At 45.9% G+C, this 21707-nt stretch overlaps 1 protein-coding gene across 1 annotated transcript; it reads left to right on the top strand.

Annotated features, from left to right (window-relative positions):
* The first annotated feature begins 301 nt into the window (after window positions 1–301).
* Window positions 302–1429, top strand: LOC100276905 (uncharacterized). The gene has a single exon (NM_001150604.3). It carries the CDS (start codon window positions 468–470, stop codon window positions 1161–1163), a length of 696 nt encoding a protein of 231 aa, NP_001144076.2. The 5' UTR covers window positions 302–467; the 3' UTR covers window positions 1164–1429.
* Window positions 1430–21707: the final 20278 nt, after the last annotated feature.

Below are 21707 nucleotides of genomic sequence, written 5' to 3'. Positions count from 1 at the left end.
ACAAAGCCGACTTAACGCTCAACACACAGAGTACGTAATATTTGTATATTGAATTACGTTCGACGGTTGAGAACTTGAATGGGAACTAATGGCGGCAGTGTTAAGAGTAACAGTAGTGGTTAATAAGAAAAGAAACTCCACGAATAAAAACCAAAGCAGGAAATAACTGGTACCAGGTAATTGCACTACCCCTTCCTTTTCTTCTAGATTAAATTGTGTTTCTGTGGGATCCTTGCCACCTCTCCCTCGCTTTAAATACCTCTCCCTCTCCTTCCCCAACCTGCCCATTCCAATATTCCATCCCTGGTTAAGACCAACCCCTCCATCTCCATGCATCTCCAATGAACAACAACTGGCAGCTCTCCGTGATCTATCTATCTCCTTCCGGTAGCTTTTTTTGCATTGGCCTTGCAAGTGCTTTATTGCTAGAGTAGCTGCGCTTGCATTATTAACTAGATAAGTTAGTGATGGATCTCGCGACGACCCCGGCGCGGCGGCGGCCCATGGAGCCTGGACTGGCGCGGCGCCTGTGGCACGTGGTGGTCGCCGTGTGCCACATACTGCGGCGCGGCCTCTCCCCCAAACGCATCATGATGGACGTCCACCTCCTCCTGGGCCGCGGCAAGCTCGTCGGGAGGACGCTGCGCGGCCACCTCGCGCACCCGTCGTCGGGCCACCACCTCGCCACCTACGGCGCGTCGTCCTCGTCCTCGTCCACGCTAGCCTCGTTCTACGGCCACCCGCGGGAGGTGGAGTTCAGCTGCGCCACCACGCCGTCCTACCCGCAGCAGCACTACGGGCTTTTCCCCTCCAACAAGGCCCGCGGCGGCGGCGGGTACGGCGGCCTCGACGCGGCGGCCGTGGCGCGCGCGTTCGAGATGCTCAGCAGAGCCGAGGTGGACGCCGGGGGCGGCAGCGGCACGCCGGCGACCGCGACGCCGTCGCCCATGCTGGCGTGGATCCTGGGCCGCAGCCCCGCCGGGGTCCGCCCGCTGCGCGTCACCGACTCGCCGTTCCCGGCCGTGGCGGGGGACGGGGACGGGTGCTGCGGCGAGCGCGTGGACGCCGACGCCGACGACTTCATCCGCAAGTTCTACGAGCAGCTCAGGCTGCAGCCTACCGCCGCCACGCCGGACGCCCACCTGCGCCGCCGCGGTTATTAGCTATAGCTAGCTAGCGTCCTGGCGAGCCTTGCTTGTTCATTCAGGCATGCGCACACCTCAGCCGGCACGGCACTGCGTTGCTTCGGAATCCGGCCGGGCGTCAGTGTGGTTTCGTCTTGTTCCGATTGCTTGCTGCAACATTCGAATGTTCGTTTTGTTCCGTCACCCTGGATCTGGCACAAGTGATTCTTAATTCTCTGGACAAGGATACAGTTCATAACCTGCCAAGAAAGCAGGAGAATCAGTGAATTAATCCCCCGGTGCCATTTGCTCTGGACAATCTGGGATACAAATAATCAATGGTTCGAGCATAACCTTTGTCTCTCATAGTTCCAGATCGACTGCCGATTCTTTTTATTAACGACTACCAAAATGGTTAAAAGTGGACATATGCATTATGAGCTCGATATTTAAAAGATTCAAATATTGAAACTCAAGAGGGGCGTTCAAACAAAATTTAGAATTTTGCTTCCCAAAATCCAAAAATTTACAACTCCGAATATATTCACCATCAGTTTTGTCTATTCCAAAGACTTTGAAATTCTTTTGAGCTTCATTAGTGGGGAAAAAAGTTTAGAGACAAAAGCTAACGACAAAAAAGCGCGTTTCCCACTATCCTGTTATGTCTCGTTATTATGGTAGCTTTGGCTGCTTTTGAAAAATCCACCTATCTTGGCTTTGTTCTGCCTTGTCTTACCATTACAAATCCAAAGGCAAACAACTAATAAGGTTATCTTCAACCATTCCTACTAATCTCCTCTTATATGTATTTTCTAATAAATCTCACTACCCATTTTCTAAAAAACTCTACCCCTTCCTACAGTCTTCAAACATTCCTCCTATACAGCTATCACTCAGATAATTAACACATATTTATTATTTTTTTGAATTACTAAAAGTCATACAATATTTGTATTACCATAATACACATTATTATTATATCACAGAGCTTTTAGAACTAGAAACAACATGATTACCTATATGACGACTATGATGCTTGCTCGCATATACAAGGAAATTCTTCTATCTTCATGTATAGTGCTGGATATCGAGCCGGTTCGGCTCGTCCGAGCTAGCTCATTAAGTTAACGAGCTGGCTCGACTCGGCTCGTTAAGCTAATGAGCCACAGAGTCAGCTCGACTCGTTTACAAACTCGAGTTGGCTCGTTTAGCTCGCAAGCCAGAGAAACAAAATCATATAATAATTAATTTCTAGTTAATTTCAAACTAATTTAACAATATAAAATAATAACTATACTCATAGTTTTACAGACCTGTTGGGGGCCTTCTTCTCCGCCGGAGGTCCTCTAAGCGAAAACACCTTCGACAGGGCGATAAGCAAGCAGACACGACACGAAGATATATGCCAAAGCTACAATTGAAGGGGCTTCGTCATGGTGGCATGCCTAAGATGAAGGATGACACCGACTTAAAGGAGAAAAGACTATATAGTCCATGATAGTTTGTATTATGATTATAATTAGTTATCAGGGACACGAATGTAATTTTGTCCGGGCTGCGTCCCGTGCCTATAAATAGATGAGCAGTATCCCCATACTGTTTACGCGGAATTATAATCGCTCTGGCGTCATTTCTACTTTCTCACCCTCTGTCAAGCCGAAGGTACAAATGTAATATAATTTTCATTGATGTTTATTCATGTTAATAAATAAATAAAGAATATAAATAATCTATGGTTTGGAATGATTGTTTATATTCTTTTTTATACTTTCATGTCTCTGTTTACATCTTTGCTCACTAGGACGATGAAGATATACCCATCATGACCTTCGTGTGGAGATCATTATATCCTAAGGGAAATAATGCTTCTAAGGACGAAGGTCCCTAATCATTAACAATTGTGTTGCTTTGTTTTTGATGTATAGCATTCGAGAGCAAGGACCAACATTGGCGCCTACCTACGGTGAACTCACTTCCACTATTGTGACGATGGCTTCGTACAACAACCAAGTTGTAGCACCTTCGGTCATGAAGCTGGTGCTCCCAATCACAGGTGGTTCAAGTTCAGTGTCAGCCAACAAGAGGAAGAAGAAGGAAGCATAGAGAAGAGTGCAGCATGTTGGGGTGCAAGGACACTTCATCAGATCTAAGTGGTCTCACATTCCAATCACCTTCTCCCAGGAAGATCTTCAGCTCAAAGATTATCCCCACAATGATGCCATGGTCATATCTTGTGTCATCAAGGGATTTCTGGTCCACAATGTTCTGGTTGACACAGGCAGCGCAGCGGACATCATCTTCGCAAAGGCTTTCAGGCAAATGCAAAAGCCAAAAGACAAGATACATGATGCAATACACCCTCTTTGTGGCTTTGGAGGAAGGCAGATTGTGGCACTTGGCAAGATAACAATGTCAGTGACCTTAGGCTACGTCCATAAAATAAGAACTGAACAAGTTGTCTTTGACATTGTCGATATGGAGTATCCATACAACACAATCATTGGTCGAGGGACACTTCATGCCTTTGAAGCAATACTTCACCCAGCATATTTATGCATGAACATACCTTTGGAACAAGGGCCCATTACTGTTCATAGGAGTCAAGAAGCTGCCAGGAGGGCTGAAGGGAGTTGGATGGATTCAAAGGCTATCCATAACATAGATGAAGCCAAAGCTTGTCAATAGTATAAACACAAAAGAGAGAAGGCTGCTTCGGCATAACAACCGAAGCCTATGCTCTTGTGTGAAGACATAGCAGACCAAAAAGTATTGTTGGGATCTCAACTATCTGGTGAACAGGAAAAGACTCTGCTAAGATTCTTGTTCAACAACAAAGATGTCTTTACTTGGACAGCTAATGATCTCTGTGGTGTCAATAGAGATGTCATTGAACACTCACTCAATGTGGACCCATCTTTCACACCAAGAAAGCAGAGGCTTCGGAAAATATCGGATGATAAAGCCGAAGGTGCACGAAATGAAGTAAAGAGACTTCTCAGTGCCGGTGTTATCAGAGAAGTAACATATCCAGAGTGGCTAGCTAACACTGTTATGGTGAAGAAGGCTAATGGGAAATAGAGAATGTGTATTGATTTCACAGACCTCAACAAGGCATGTCCGAAGGATGAGTTCCCCTTACCAAGGATAGACTCCCTTGTAGATGCAGCAGCTTCTTTGGAACTCATGAGTTTTATTGGACTGCTACTCGAGCTATCACCAAATTTGGATGAAGAAAGAGGATGAGCCAAAGACAAGCTTCATAACTCCCAGTGGTACTTATTGCTACCTTCGGATGCCCGAGGGGCTCAAAAATGCTGGAGGAAGCTTCAGCAGAATGACTACCAAGGTCCTTCACTCTCAAATAGGCAGGAATGTGCTAACTTATGTTGATGACATCATAGTAAAAAGCACAAAACAAGAAAATCATGTTGCCGATTTGCAAGAGACGTTTGCTAATTTCAGGCAAGCTGGTCTCAAGTTGAAGTGTGTTTTCAGAGTGAAGAAGGGCAAGTTTCTTGGCTGTCTGGTATCAACAAAGGGTATCGAAGCTAATCCAAGAAAGATCGATCGATCTTTTAGATGGAGCTGCCAAATTCAAACAAGGGGGCTCAACGGTTGGCAAGAAGGCTGGCATCGTTGAATAGATTTATATCAAGATCAGCAGAGAGAAACTTACCATTCTTTGAAATACTGAAGTCAGCCGAAGCTTTCAGTGGGGTCCGGCTCAACAGAAAGCCTTCAAAGAGTTAAAACAATATCTGATAGATTTGACAACTCTAACTCCACCTTCATCAGGAACTCCGCTACTCCTATATGTGGCTGCCTCCCATTCTGCAGTCAGTGCGGCACTTATACAGGAGAAGCAAGATGGCCAAGTAAAAAGACAAGCACCGGTATACTTCGTTTCTGAAGTACTCAGTTTATCAAAGAAAAATTACACAAAATTGGAGAAGGTATTGTATGCTGTGTTGATGACCTTCAGAAAACTTCGGTATTATTTTCAAGCATATCATATAATAGTGCCTTCATCACAACCTCCGAAAGACATAATGAGGAACAGAGAAGCTACGGAAAGGATTGGAAAATGGGCTGCGTGTAAGGCCCAAAATTTGTATAAGAGAAAATATTAATAATAAAATAAATACATGAAGAAATAAAATAGTAAATTTATATATCTCAAATTATCCTTGAGTCTTAAAAATTGGGAACTGAATTTTGAAAACCAGGAAATATTTTAGAAAAGAAGTAATAGAAAAGTTTTCTATTCAACTAAAAGATTATGAATATTATTAAATGAGGCACCATAAGCAATCATTTACATTAATATTTAATGTTGAAGTAACTTTAATTCCTATTCCACAATCAAAATACTATTTTCCTAAAAAGAAATGAACAATAGGAGTGTGTTTCATAGTTCTAACATCTATCAAGTAAACAAAATAATTAAAATAAATATACATCAATTGCATCATAGTTAATTTTGATTATGTATGAAAGAATTGAATTCCTAAACTTTATTTTGGATTTGAATATTAAAGTTGTAAAGAAAAAGGGGATAGAAAATAGAGAATGAGAAGGAAATTTTAGAACTTGAGAAAAGAGAAGAAAATACTAAACAAATGAAGTGAAAATGAAATATATAAATAGGAATATATTTCTTTACATTAATATTTGAATTTGGTATATTTTGATCCATGGTGAGACTCATAACAATAATAATACTAGAAAAAAATATAATAATGATTGAGATTTGAATTGGACCCCAAATTGAAATTTGGATTTAAAATAGGAGAAAAATATTACACAATACCAAATAAATTTATAAATAAATAAATATATTCTATGAGTTGAATGTCCAAGTTATATACACAAAAGTTGGGTACAAAATTCGCCACAAAAGCTTGAATTCAAGTTTAGAATTCAAAAAAGGGAATAATAAAAGGAAAATAAAAACAGAAAATAAAAAGAATAAAAAAAGAGAATGTTAATTGTGCTAGGCTCCAAACGCTTCCACTGTGCGGCCCACCTGGCCCGAGCTCTCTCGCGCGCGCTCGGGCTGACACTAGAGGGCCACCAGTCATTCTCCCTCGCACGCTCGCGCTATGTAGGTCACGCGGGGCCCGCTCGTCCGTGAGATCAAGTCACGACGCTGGCGTGTGGGACCATCTGCACAGGATCGTCTTCTCCCGTTGTCGCGCGCGGAACCAAAAATCCCAAGGTCGCCGCCGGCCTTCGCGCGCGCCCCATCCTCACTGTCGTGCGGACCTATTGGTCAGCTGCATCTCCCTGTCCCAATTTCCGCTCCGCTTCATGCGCTGGTGGTTGAAAGCAACGGGCTCTGCGCATGGCGCATCAACCCACGTCGCGCCGTACCCCCTGGCCGTATATATCTGAAGCCGCCTGAAAGGGAATTAGGCTTCCACCTCTTTCCTAATTGATTTTGGTGGTTGAATTGCCCAACACAAATAATTGGACTAACTAGTTTGCTCTAGTCTATAAGTTCTACAGGTGCCAAAGGTTCACAATATGCCAATAAAAAGACCAAGAAAAGGGTTCAAACAAGAGAGCAAAAGGCAACCAGGAAGGCACCCTGGTCTGGCGCACCGGACTGTCCGGTGTGCCACCGGACAGTGTCCGATGCACAAGGGAACTCGACGACCAACTCTTCACCTTCGGGAATTTTCAGAGGAGCTCCGCTATAATTCACCGGATTGTCCGGTGCCCCAAGGGAGAGCAACTCTGAACTCGCCAGCTTCGGGAATCCGCTCCGCTATAATTCACCGGACAGTGTCCAGTGCACACCGGACTGTCCGGTGTGACAGCGGAGCAATGGCTACTTCGCGTGCAACGGTCGACTGCAACGCATTAAATGTGCTCCTGCGCGCACAGAGGAGCAGAGCACGCGCGGGTGGCACACCGGACAGCCTATAGGGCCTGTCCGGTGCACCACCGGACAGCCAAGCTGGCCCACAGGTCAGAGCTGCAACGGTCGAACCCCAACGATCTGCTGACGTGGCTGGCGCATCGGACAGTGTCCGGTGGCGCACCGGACTGTCCGGTGCGCCCGTCGACTGCAGCCTCCACCAACGGTCAAGTTTGGTGGTTGGGGCTATAAATACCCCAACCACCCCCACATTCAAGTCATCCAAGTTTTCCACCTTCCAACCACTTACAAGAGCTCTAGCATTCAATTCTAGACACACTAAAGAGATCAAATCCTCTCCCAATTCCACTCAAAGCTTTAGTGATTAGAGAGAGTGATTGTTGTGTTCATTTGAGCTCTTGCGCTTGGATTGCTTCTTTTTCTCATTCTTTCTTGTGATCAAACTCAATTGTAACCGAGGCAAGAGACACCAATTGTGTGGTGGTCCTTGTGGGGACTTTGTGTCCCGTGTGATTGAGAAGAGAAGCTCACTCGGTCTAAGGGACCGTTTGAGAGAGGGAAAGGGTTGAAAGAGACCCGGTCTTTGTGACCACCTCAACGGGGAGTAGGTTTGAGAGAACCGAACCTCGGTAAAACAAATCCTTGTGTCTCACTTCTTTCGCTTGCGATTTTTTTTACGCCCTCTCTCGGACTCGCATTATATTTCTAACGCTAACCCGGCTTGTAGTTGTGATTAACTTTGTAAATTTCAGTTTCGCCCTATTCACCCCCCCTCTAGGAGACTTTCAATTGGTATCAGAGCCCGGTGCTTCATTAGAGCCTAACCGCTCGAAGTGATGTCGGGAGATCACGCTAAGAGGGAGATGGAGACCGGCAACAAGCCCACTACAAGCCACGGGAAGGCTTCATCGGAAGAGTCCCGCAACAAAGGGAAGGGGAAAGAGAAGAAATCCTCTTCCCACAAGTCGCATCGGAGTGGCGACAAGAAAAAGAAGATGAGGAAGGTGGTCTACTACGAGACCGATTCTTCATCGCCTTCCACCTCTGGCTCCGACGCGCCATCCATTACTTCTAAGCGCCATGAGCTCAAGAAGTATAGTAAGATTCCCCTAAGCTACCCACGTATTTCAAAGCGTACTCCTTTACTCTCCGTTCCATTAGGCAAACCACCGGTTTTTGACGGTGAAGATTATAACATGTGGAGTGACAAAATGAGGCATCATCTAACCTCACTCCACACAAGCATTTGGAATGTTGTTGAGTTTGGTGCACAGGTACCATCCGTAGGGGATGAAGACTACGACTCCGACGAAGTGGCCCAAATCCACCACTTTAACTCCCAAGCCACCACTATACTCGTCGCCTCTCTAAGTCGAGAGGAGTATAATAAGGTGCAAGGGTTAAAGAGTGCGAAGGAAATTTGGGACGTACTCAAGACCGCGCACGAAGGAGACGAGGTGACCAAAATCACCAAGCGGAAGACGATCGAGGGGGAGCTCGGTCGGTTCCGACTCAACCAAGGAGAGGACCCTCAAGCCATGTACAACCGCTTGAAGACCTTGGTGAACCAAGTGTGCAACCTCGGGAGCACCAAATGGGATCACCATGAGATGGTCAAGGTTATTCTAAGATCCCTCGTTTTTCTTAACCCCACGCAAGTTCAATTAATTCGAGGAAATCCTAGATATACACAAATGACCCCCGAGGAAGTAATAGGTAATTTTGTGAGCTTTGAGTTGATGATCAAAGGCTCAAAGAAGATCATCGAGCTAGATGGCCCCTCCGCGCCCGAAGCACAACCGGTTGCATTCAAGGCTACGGAGGAGAAAAAGGAGGAGTCTACATCAAGTAGACAACCAATCGACGCCTCTAAGCTCGACAATGAGGAGATGGCTCTCATCATCAAGAGCTTCCGCTAAATCCTCAAGCAAAGGAGGGGAAAGACTACAAGTCCCGCTCCAAGAAAGTTTGCTACAAATGTGGTAAGCCCGGTCATTTCATTGCTAAATGTCCATTATCTAGTGATAGTGACAGGGGCGACGACAAAAAGGGGAGAAGAAAGGAGAAGAAAAGGTACTACAAGAAGAAGGGCGGCGATGCCCATGTTTGCCGGGAGTGGGACTCCGACGAGAGCTCCACCGACTCCTCCTCCGACGAGGACGCCGCCAACATCACCGTCACCAAGGGACTTCTCTTCCCCAACATCGGCCACAAGTGCCTCATGGCAAAGGATGGCAAAAAGAAGAAGGTTAAATCCAAATCCTCCACTAAATATGAGTCCTCTAGTGATGATAATGCTAGTGATGAGGAGGATAATTTGCGTACTCTTTTTGCCAACCTAAACATGCAACAAAAAGAAAAATTAAATGAATTAATTAGTGTCATCCATGAAAAGGATGAACTCTTGGACACCCAAGAGGACTTCCTAATCAAGAAAAACAAAAAGCATGTTAAGGTTAAAAATGCTTACGCTCTAGAAGTTGAAAAATGTGAAAAATTGTCTAGTGAGCTAAGCACTTGCCATGATACTATTGCCAACCTTAGAAATGAAAATGCTAAACTTATTGCTAAGGTTGATTCTAATGTTTGTAATGTTTCAATTCCCAATCTTAGAGATGATAATGTTGATTTACTTGCTAAGATTGAAGAATTGAATGATTCTCTTGCTAGTCTTAGAAATGAAAATGAAAAATTGACTGCTAAGGCTAAAGATTTTGATGATTGCAATGTTACTATTTCTAACCTTAGAAGTGAAAGTGATATATTACATGCTAAGGTTGTAGAATTAAAATCTTGCAAACCCTCTACATCTACCGTTGAGCATACTTCCATTTGCACTAGATGTAGAGACATTAATGTTGATGCTATCCATGACCATCTAGCTTTAATTAAGAAACAAAATGATCACATAGCTCAACTTAATGCTAAAATAAATGAGCATGACTTAGAAAATGAAAAGTTTAAATTTGCTAGAAGCATGCTCTATAGTGGGAGATGCCCTGGCATCAAGGATGGCATTGGCTTCCAAAAGGGAGACAATGTCAAACTTAATGCTCCTCCTAAGAAATTATCCAACTTTGTTAAGGGCAAGGCTCCCATGCCTCAGGATAACGAGGGTTACATTTTGTACCCTGCCGGTTATCCCAAGCATAAAATTAGGAGAATTCATTCTAGGAAGTCTCACTCTGGCCCTAATCATGCTTTCATGTATAAGGGTGAGACATCTAGCTCTAGGCAACCAACCCGTGCTAAGTTGCCTAAGAAGAAAACTCCTACTGCATCAAATGATCATAGCATTTCATTTAAAACTTTTGATGCTTCTTATGTGCTAACCAACAAATCAGGCAAGGTAGTTGCCAAGTATATTGGGGGCAAACACAAGAGCTCCAAAACTTGTGTTTGGGTACCCAAAGTTCTTGTCTCTAATGCTAAAGGACCCAAAACTGTTTGGGTATCTAAAATCAAGAACTAAACTTGTTTTGTAGGTTTATGCATCCGGGGGCTCAAGTTGGATCATCGATAGCGGGTGCACAAACCACATGACAGGGGAGAAGAAGATGTTCTCCTCCTATGAGAAAAATCAAGATCCCTAACGAGCTATCACATTCGGGGATGGAAATCAAGGTTTGGTCAAAGGTTTGGGTAAAATTGCCATATCACCTGACCACTCCATTTCCAATGTTTTCCTTGTAGACTCTTTAGATTACAATTTGCTTTCCATATCTCAATTATGTCAAATGGGCTACAACTGTCTTTTTACTGATGTAGGTGTCACTGTCTTTAGAATAAGTGATGATTCAATAGCATTTAAGGGAGTGTTAGAGGGTCAGCTATAGTTGGTAGATTTTGATAGAGCTGAACTCGACACTTGCTTAATTGCTAAGACTAACATGGGTTGGCTCTGGCACCGCCGACTAGCCCATGTTGGGATGAAGAATCTTCATAAGCTTCTAAAGGGAGAGCACATTTTAGGATTAACAAATGTTCATTTTGAGAAAGACAGGATTTTTAGCGCATGTCAGGCAGGAAAGCAAGTTAGTGTTCATCATCCGCATAAGAACATCATGATGACTGACAGGCCACTGGAGCTCCTCCACATGGACCTATTCGGCCCGATCGCTTACATAAGCATCGACGGGAGTAAGTACTGTCTTGTTATTGTGGATGACTATTCTCGCTTCACTTGGGTGTTCTTTTTGCAGGAAAAATCTCAAACCCAAGAGACTTTAAAGGGATTCTTGAGACGAGCTCAAAATGAGTTCGGCTTAAGGATCAAGAAAATTAGAAGCGATAATGGGACGGAGTTCAAGAATTCCCAAATTGAAGGCTTCCTTGAGGAGGAGGGCATCAAGCATGAGTTCTCTTCTCCCTACACGCCACAACAAAATGGTGTAGTGGAGAGGAAGAATAGAACTCTATTGGACATGGCAAGAACCATGCTTGATGAGTACAAGACGTCGGATCGATTTTGGGCCGAGGTGGTCAACACCGCCTGCTACGCCATCAACCGGTTGTATCTACACTGAATCCTCAAGAAGACATCATACGAACTCCTAACCGGTAAAAAGCCCAACATTTCATATTTTAGAGTCTTTGGTAGCAAATGCTTTATTCTTGTTAAAAGAGGTAGAATATCTAAATTTGCTCCTAAGAAAGTAGAAGGCTTTTTACTAGGATATGATTCAAACACAAGGGCATATAGAGTCTTTAACAAGTCCTCAGGACTAGTTGAAGTTTCTTGTGACGTTGTGTTTGATGAGACTAACGGCTCTCAAGTAGAGCAAGTTGATCTTGATGAGATTGGTGAAGAAGAGGCTCCGTGCATCGCGCTAAGGAACATGTCCATTGGGGATGTGTGTCCTAAGGAATCCGAAGAGCCTCCAAATGAACAAGATCAACCATCCTCCTCCATGCAAGCATCTCCACCAACCCAAGATGAGGATGAGGCTGAAGATGATGAAGAGGAAGATCAAGAAGATGAGCCACCTCAAGAAGACGGCAACAATCAAGGGGGAGATGCAAATGATCAAGACAAGGAGGATGAGCAAGTTGCAAGGCCGCCACACCCAAGAGTCCACCAAGCAATACAACGAGATCACCCCGTCGACACCATCCTCGGCGACATTCATAATGGGGTAACCACTAGATCTCGTGTTGCACATTTTTGTGAGCATTACTCTTTTGTTTCCTCTATTGAGCCACACAGGGTAGAGGAAGCGCTTCAAGATTCGGATTGGGTGGTGGCAATGCAAGAGGAGCTCAACAACTTCACTAGGAACGAGGTATGGCATTTAGTTCCATGTCCTAATCAAAATGTTGTAGGAACCAAATGGGTCTTCTGCAACAAGCAAGATGAGCATGGTGTGGTGACAAGGAACAAAGCTCGACTTGTGGCCAAGGGATACTCCCAAGTCGAAGGTTTGGATTTTGGTGAAACCTATGCACCCGTAGCTAGGCTTGAGTCAATTCGTATATTATTAGCCTATGCTACTTACCATGGCTTCAAGCTTTACCAAATGGACGTGAAGAGTGCCTTCCTCAATGGACCAATCAAGGAAGAGGTCTATGTTGAGCAACCTCCCGACTTTGAAGACAGTGAGTATCCTAACCATGTCTATAGGCTCTCTAAGGCGCTTTAGGGGCTCAAGCAAGCCCCAAGAGCATGGTATGAATGCCTAAGAGATTTCCTTATTGCTAATGGCTTCAAAGTCGCCAAGGCCGATCCTACTTTATTTACTAAGACTCTTGTAAATGATTTGTTCGTATGCCAAATTTATGTTGATGATATTATATTTGGGTCTACTAACGAATCTACATGTGAAGAATTTAGTAGGATTATGACACAGAAATTCGAGATGTCAATGATGGGGGAGTTGAAGTATTTCTTAGGATTTCAAGTGAAGCAACTCCAAGAGGGCACCTTCATTAGCCAAACGAAGTATACTCAAGACATTCTAAACAAGTTTGGAATGAAGGATGCCAAGCCCATCAAGACTCCCATGGGAACCAATGGGCATCTCGACCTCGACACGGAAGGTAAATCCGTCGATCAAAAGGTATACCGGTCAATGATAGGTTCATTACTCTATTTATGTGCATCTCGACCGGACATTATGCTTTCCGTATGCATGTGTGCAAGATTCCAAGCCGACCTTAAGGAAGCTCACCTTACGGTCGTAAAACGAATCTTGAGATATTTGGCTTATACTCCTAAGTTTGGCCTTTGGTACCCCAGGGGATCCACATTTGATTTAATTGGTTATTCCAATGCCGACTGGGCAGGGTGCAAAATCAATAGAAAGAGCACATCGGGGACTTGCCAGTTCTTGGGAAGGTCCTTGGTGTCTTGGGCTTCAAAGAAGCAAAATTCTGTGGCTCTTTCAACCGTCGAAGCCAAGTATATTGCCGCAGGCCATTGTTGCGCGCAATTGCTTTGGATGAAGCAAACCCTCAGGGACTATGGTTACAAATTAACCAAAGTTCCTCTTCTATGTGATAATGAGAGTGCAATCCGCATGGCGGATAATCCCGTTGAGCATAGCCGCACTAAACACATAGCCATTCGGTATCATTTTCTAAGGGATCACCAACAAAAGGGGGATATCGAGATTGCATATGTTAGCACCAAAGAACAATTAGCCGATATCTTTACCAAACCATTGGATGAACAAACTTTTACCAAACTTAGGCATGAGCTAAATATTCTTGATTCTAGGAATTTTTATTGATGTCTTGCATACATAGCTCATATATATACCTTTGATCATCTCTTTCATGTGCTATGACTAATGTGTTCTTTCAAGTCCATTTCATGCTAAGTCATAGATTGAAAGGGAAAAGGAGTCTTCGGCGAAGACAAGGCTTCCACTCCGCTTCATCGACTCATTCATCCTTCGCCGTCACTCCACCTCTCCAACTTTGGTATAATCTTCACTCCTTTATTTTTGTCCAAAGGGGGAGAAAGTAGTTTAACAAGGGCTTATATCTCACTCATGTATCCGTTTTTGACGATTCATGCCAAAGGGGGAGAAAGTATTAGCCCAAAGCAAAAGGACTGCACCACCACCTTATTTTAAAAAGAGTTTTTCAAATTGGTATCTTTTTATATCCAAAAAGGGGGAGAAAGTAGCACCTTCAAAAATTGGTATCTTAAAACCCTCTTGAACACTAAGAGGGGAATTTTATTGAAGGGGAGTTTTGTTTAGTCAAAGGAAAAAGCATTTGAAACAGGGGGAGAAAATTTCAAATCTTGAAAATGCTTCTCAAAATCTTACTCATTTACCTTTGACTATTTGCAAAAGAACTTTGAAAAGAATTTACAAAAGTATTTGCAAAAACAAAACATGTGGTGTAAGCGTGGTCCAAAATGTTGAGAATATAAAGAAACAATCCATGCGTATCTTATGAGAATTTATATTGGCTCAATTCTAAGTAACCTTTGCACTTACATTTTGCAAACTAGTTCAATTATGCACTTCTACACTTGATTTGGTTTGTGTTGGCATCAATCACCAAAAAGGGGAAGATTGAAAGGGAATTAGGCTTCCACCTCTTTCCTAATTGATTTTGGTGGTCGAATTGCCCAACACAAATAATTGAACTAACTAGTTTGCTCTAGTCTATAAGTTCTACAGGTGCCAAAGGTTCACAATAGGCCAATAAAAAGACCAAGAAAAGGGTTCAAACAAGAGAGCAAAAGACAACCCGGAAGGCACCCTGGTCTGGCGCACCGGACTGTCCGGTGTGCCACCGGACAGTGTCCGGTGCACCAGGGAACTCGACGACCAACTCTTCACCTTCGGGAATTTTCAGAGGAGCTCCGCTATAATTCACCGGACTGTCCGGTGCACCACCGGACAGTGTTCGGTGCCCCAAGGGAGAGCAACTCTGAACTTGCCAGCTTCGGGAATCCACTCCGCTATAATTCACCGGACTGTCCGGTGAGTCACCGGACAGTGTCCGGTGTGACAGCGGAGCAACGGCTACTTCGCGTGCAACGGTCGACTGCAACACATTAAATGCATGCCTGCGCGCGCAGAGGACCAGAGCACGCGCGGGTGGCACACTGGACAGCCTACAGGGCCTGTCCGGTGCACCACCGGACAGCCAGGCGGGCCCACAGGTCAGATCTGCAACGGTCGAACCCCAACGGTCTGCTGACGTGGCCGGCGCACCGGACAGTGTCCGGTGGCGCACCGGACTGTCCGGTGCCCCCGTCGACTGCAGCCTCCACCAACGGTCAAGTTTGGTGGTTGGGGCTATAAATACCCCAACCACCCCCACATTCAAGTCATCCAAGTTTTCCACCTTCCAACCACTTACAAGAGCTCTAACATTCATCTCTAGACACACCAAAGAGATCAAATCCTCTCCCAATTCCACTCAAAGCTTTAGTGATTAGAGAGAGTGATTGTTGTGTTCATTTGAGCTCTTGCGCTTGGATTGCTTCTTTTTCTCATTCTTTCTTGTGATCAAACTCAATTGTAACTGAGGCAAGAGACACCAATTGTGTGGTGGTCCTTGTGGGAACTTTGTGTCCCGTGTGATTGAGAAGAGAAGCTCACTCGGTCTAAGGGACCGTTTGAGAGAGGGAAAGGGTTGAAAGAGACCTGGTCTTTGTGACCACCTCAATGGGGAGTAGGTTTGAGAGAACCGGACCTCGGTAAAACAAATCCATGTTTCTCACTTCTTTCGCTTGCGATTTGTTTTTACGCCCTCTCTCGGACTCGCATTATAATTCTAACGCTAACCCGGCTTGTAGTTGTGATTAACTTTGTAAATTTCAGTTTCACCCTACTCACCCCCCTCTAGGCGACTTTCACCGCCCTTCGTGCCCTCGCCGTTTGGACTGAGAGGGAGTAAGAGAAAGATTTCCGCCGCCGCCATGCTTCCACCCTTAGGCGACCGGTCGGGGTACCATAGGGGAGTGGGGGAGTTGTCTGCACCGCGGGGAATGCGTTCCGAGCCAGTTTTGGGTCTCAGTGGCCACAGATCGGGGGCGATTCCTTGCCGGAGTCATTGCTCCGCCGCAGACCGGACACCACCGTGGTCTGTGGTTAGAACTACGTAATCAATGGTAAAATTCTATCTTCGTCCCTCTGCCTTACTTCGTCCCGCGTTTAGTGATTGCTCAATTAGGGTTTGAACCATTCCGGGCACATATGCCTAGCGGCGGCGTGACCTCACCGTGTTCGGTGGTGGCGCTCCTGTTTTGTGCCGGCGTGAGGAGGAAGATGGCGTGCCAGCCGTTGGATCCGCGGTGAATGACTGCGATTAGATCAGCCCATACTAGTTCAAGGTTGGATCCGGACCGTAGATCAGACGATGTATGGATAGGAGTAGATCTCGGGGTAGTTAGATCTGGGTCATTGATCATTTAATGGATGGCCGAGAATGTTGAGTAGCATAGTGACTCATCTGGCCGTTAGCCTAAAATCTAACGGTCACTGGGTAATCCTGGGTATTGTAAGGCGGGATCTAATCCGAGCCCTCATCTGAGGATCCAACGGCTCAGGATCGTGCGTACCTATTCAGTCGGCATTCTTCATAAAGAGCCCCTCCGGATTTAGGATACTAACCCGCGGTCCAGTCCAGCATTTTCTGTGTCTTGGGAATCTTTCCTCGAGACCCCTGTGTTCTCTGTAAATAGTGCGCGCAGCCCAGGCAGGGAATAAAAACCTTTAAAATCATTTAGAAATTGATTTTTAGTGTAAAATAAATGCCAGAACTTGTTTAATGTATAGAAAATGCATACTTAGTCCAAATCGACCCATTTCAGTCTCTATAATTTTGTAATAATGTTGTTTATCACCCTATGCCTCTGTTTTAACATGAAAGTGGTATTAAAATTTATTTCCTAATTAATCTTATGTCAAATACATAAAACCCTTGGAAATTCACAACTCCTCTGTTTTAACTCCGATTTGATCCGTTCAAGTTGTGTTAGTCTCGTATAAGTATGTACTATGCAATAACAACATTTATTGTACCATGTCTCATTATTTTATGATTAGATCTGTATTTAACTTATATTGGTTAGTTTTTGTTAATCTGCTTATTAATGTAATAGAAGATGATCTATGATCAATTTATAATTTAGATTAAAGTTGAGATAATTATTTATAGAATAACCTCTTATATGATCTGTATTAACCAATTTATAATATAGTTTAATATTTTAATCACATAAATCCTCTATAAAATCATAACTCCTTAACCGTAACTCCGATTTTAGTGGTTCTTGTTCCCACGATCTCGTAGCAACGCGTAGATTATTATTATTCAGTTTGTACTTATGTTTGGTGTGATGTTAATTTTATCTATACCATGTTTGTCTGTATTGCTACGACTAGCGCGAGGTCACGAGGATCTGAAAAATTACCCTGGTAACTGGAATCTCAAGTGCCAGGCAAGTTGTGCCCTTGATTCACTTTTGTTACCCAATAATGTTCTTTATTATCACTATTCAATGCATATGTTTAATTTTGATGGGACCCAATAGGTCACCCTAGTCTGTTTATCCTTTTTACCTTGTTTACCCCTGATTCACTTGGGTAGTTTGCTATTGCTTTATTTGGTTTTGGGATTAATATTTCATTATATTCATGTTCCAATTATTCTATTATTTTATTTATGTTCATGTCAAGATCATTATTATCTTTAATTGGAACATGGAGCTTAACTTGAGAAACACGTGCCACCACAAGGGAGGAATGAGACCCCTTGGCTAACTAATTTGGAAAGCTAGTGGAAGACTACCTTACCCGAAAGGGGCAAGGGCAGTAGGGGAGTTGCATGCAAGGAGGTTCTCGGGTTGATTTTGCTGCGATGGCGGTCAGGCGAGGGATTCTTGCAAGTGCTCTTCCCATAAACTGTAGCGGGTTTTCGGAAGCTAGTGAAACTTCGTAAAGGCCTCGTAGTGGATCCCTAGCCATTCACCTCGGTAGTGTCTAAGGGCCTTGCAAACCCTGGCGACATGGGAAACATGACTTGTGGGTAAAGGGTACAACCTCTGTAGAGTGTAAAACTGGTATATTAGCCGAGCTCACGGTCAAGAGTGTAACGCCCTGAATTTGGGGGTAGAATTTTTTCTTCTTTTCTCTCACTAAATTTGGGCGTTACTCTCTTTTCTCTTCCCGTTTCGCTCCTTCCTCCCAATTTCAAACCAGTATAGTGACAGGTGTCCGTGTCGTGTATGAACAAAACCTAAGTTGACATGAGTGTTGCATCATGCCGAAACACGTTTCTTTGTCTGATGCCGTGTGTTCGCCTCGTTCCGCTTCGGATTTCAGTTCGCGATTTAATTCTGTTTAATGGTTGTGCGTGTCGTGGGTTTCGATCCGCGATGTGACCTAGCCCAGCCCAGCCCAGCCCGGCCCGACCCAGCCCGGCCCACGCGCCCCCGGCGCTCCACCCCCCCATGCGCCCCCTCCTCCTCTCCCTCTCTCATTTGGATTTCCCGCGCAGTAACCTCCCTCTCCTTCTTCCACCTCTCTCTCTCCCTCCCCGTGGTGCCCTAGGGCCTAGGGTTTGGAGTCGAGATCACTGAGATTTGGATCCCCGTAGGTGAGTTTTTCCCCTCCCCTTCCCTTCTCTCTCTCCCTCCCTCTCCCTTCTTCTTCCCCTGCGCACGCCCCTGCTCCCCCGCGGCGGCGCGGCTCGCCCCTGCCTGCCCCTGCGCGGCGGCGCCCGTCCCGGCCCCTCCCCGGCGCGGCGCGGCGGCCCTGCCCCTCCCCTTCCCCGCGCGGCAGCGCGCACGTCCCGGCCCCCCTGCCCGCGCGGCGCGGCCCCGCCCCTCCCCTGCCCGGCGACACGGCGGCTCGCCCCTGCCCCTCCCGCGGCGGCGCGGCCCGCCCCGCCCCTGCTCCCTCCCTCGCAGTGGCTCGGCCACCGGTGTGGCCCCGGCGTGGCCCCGGCGCGGCCCCCGGCGTGGCCCTGGTGTGGCCCCGGCGCGGCCCCCGGCCCCCGGCGTGGTCCTCTGCCCCGGCGCGGCGGCTCGGCCCCCTGCGCGCGGCATCCCGGCCCCGGCGCGACTTGCGTAGCCCCGTTTACCCCCTAGCACGTTCCCGCGTGTGCAAACCCACGCGCGCGGTGATTATTTTTGGTTGTAGCTAATTTCAAACTCCGTTAGTTAGCGTGCTGCGTCGCGCGCTTCGTCGCGCGACGATTCAATTCAAGTTCGTATTTATCAATTTGTTGCGTCGCGCGCTTCGTCGCGCGACGATGCAATTTAAATTTATGTTTATTAATATGCTGCATCGCGCGATGATTCTTTTAGTTTATATTCATTAAAGTGTTGTGTCGCGCGCTTCGTCGCGCGACGATCTATTTTAATTTTAGGTTGTTTGAGGTGCGATGTCGCGCATCCAGACGCGCGACGTTCCACTTTAAACTCAACTCTATTGGCGTATGTCGTCGTGCGCTTCGTCGCGTGATGCTTCACGTCTCTTTATAATTCATGCAAGTGTCTCGTTGTGCGCTCTGTCGCGCGGCGAGTCGTCTACTTCTTAATTCAATCTAAATGTCGTATCGTACGTCTCGACGTGCGACCACTCACTTTCATTCATCTTCAATTGTTTATAATAATTAAATGTGGAACTTGACTTTACTTTATGCTAAAACGTAGTGTCCAAATTAATTCCCTTCCATTGAGCGAGTAATTTAATTCATAATCATGTAACGTGATCGTTTCTCGACTGTCTTTTTCTCTTTCTCTCTTAGCCTTAATTGCAAACCCGCGTGGAACGTCTGTTTATTTACTGCATTCTATTGTATGGTGTATTGTTCTTTTGTATTAAATGTGTGGATGTATGTATGTTTGCGCTCGCATAGAGAACGATCCGGTTGAAGAGCCCGAAGAGCTCGCAGGAGAAGCCCCTGAGCAGCAGTTGGTTGGTGGAGGCAAGTGTCCCTTGACCTATCTCTGTCCTATACATTCTTTAATTCACCTCCCGTATTACACATTTATACCTAAGGATTTACTAGTTTTTGTTATCCATGTCCTTGTTTACCTATTTGGGTTGGATTATTATTGCTTAGTCTTATGCTATTGCTCAACTCTAATCAATGAACATGATGAGAATTATCAATGATACGCTGTTTTCCCCTCTTTTATTATGATGTTATACTTGTGGTCTTCAAGGGGGCTCGAGCGGTTTCTCGAGTGCCTCTCCGTAAGGACCTATTCGTTGGATGACCGCCCGGGAAAACAGTGCAACCATGAGGGTGGAGTGGGACGCCCTTAGCTAAGTAATTAGAGGAACCGGGGTGTAGTTCGCTTAGCCGTTGTGCCGTCAATGGGGCTCGGTGTATGCGGCTCGCTCTGCCAAGGTTGATTTGTCCCTTGGGGAGGAGTGCGGTACATTTAGGAAACCTAACGGGCGGCTACAGCCCCAGGGAATCTTTATAAAGGCTACATAGTGATACCCTGCTGAGTCACCTTGCTAGTGATCAATGGAGAGTCATGATCTCCAGGCAGAAAGGGAAATCACGGCTTGTGGGTAAAGTGCACAACCTCTGCAGAGTGTTTGAAAACTGATATATCAGCCGTGCTCGCGGTTATGAGCGGCCAAGGGAGCTCCAGTGATTAGTGGTACTTGATCAGAGATGTTCAGATTTGCAGGTGGCAATGAGATTGATGGTTCTTGGTTTTGACTCTGGTAATGGTAAGTGGTATTCTTTCCATTTGGAAAGAGTACGTTTGGGTTAATAATGTGGGTTAATCCTAAAACTTGGCTTTCTCTACTAGTAATAATAATCTGACCAACTAAAAGCAACTGCTTGACTTACCCCCACATAAAGCTAGTCCACTACAGCCAAACAGGACACTTGCTGAGTATGTTGATGTGTACTCACCCTTGCTCTACACACCAACCCCCCCTTCCCCAGGTTGTCCGCATTGCAACCACTGCTCAGGAGAAGATGAAGTCGTGGAAGGAGACTTCCAGGAGTTCCAAGACTACGACGAGTTCTAGGTGTGGGTTAGCGGCAACCCCCAGTCGGCTGCCTGTGAAGGCCGCGTTTATCTACGTTTCGTTTTCGCACTTTGATTTATTGTAAAGACTATGTGGATGTCTCAGACATATGATGTAATCGACTACTATTTCCCCTTTTAATACTATTTGAGCACTGTGTGATGAAGTCTGTCATCCCCTTCTTACCCTCTCGTCTCGTGGAGCGTTCGCTTCGCCGTCCCATGGCCGGTCAGTCCAGCCACTTGGAGAGGCTGCACCACCGCCTGCATGAGGAGCAGGAACGTCGACGACAGGAGCAGCAGGGCTCTTCTTTCTTGCTCCAGCAGGAGATAGAGTCTGTGAGGAGCTGCTCCCCTGGAGGCGTCCCCTGCACCACCACTGAGCGCCCCAGTCCCTGGAGTAGCTGCTGGAGGAGACCCAAACGACGGAGGTGGCGACAATAGCTCGAGCCATGACACCGACTTTTCTGCTGACCAGGAGCCGGAAGGATGGGTTGCTCGACCCATCACTCGCGACGCTGCTCGCGGGTGTCACTTCCACGATGCGCTCGACACCCCGCTACGTTGGGCACTTGACCGACGTACTTGGTCTATCGAGTATCGCTGTGTGGTCTACCAGCATAGTCGCGGGGTCTACGCGGACCGCTGGGAGGCGACCTGCTTGGTGCGTCGTTCGGAGAACAGTCTCCGGGGTGCGGAGGTCTACTCAGAGCACTATTCCATCTCT

The sequence above is a fragment of the Zea mays genome, chromosome 8 (assembly GCF_902167145.1).
Source record: "Zea mays cultivar B73 chromosome 8, Zm-B73-REFERENCE-NAM-5.0, whole genome shotgun sequence".
Lineage (NCBI taxonomy): Eukaryota > Viridiplantae > Streptophyta > Magnoliopsida > Poales > Poaceae > Zea > Zea mays.
This window is presented reverse-complemented; position numbering and strand designations above follow the sequence as displayed.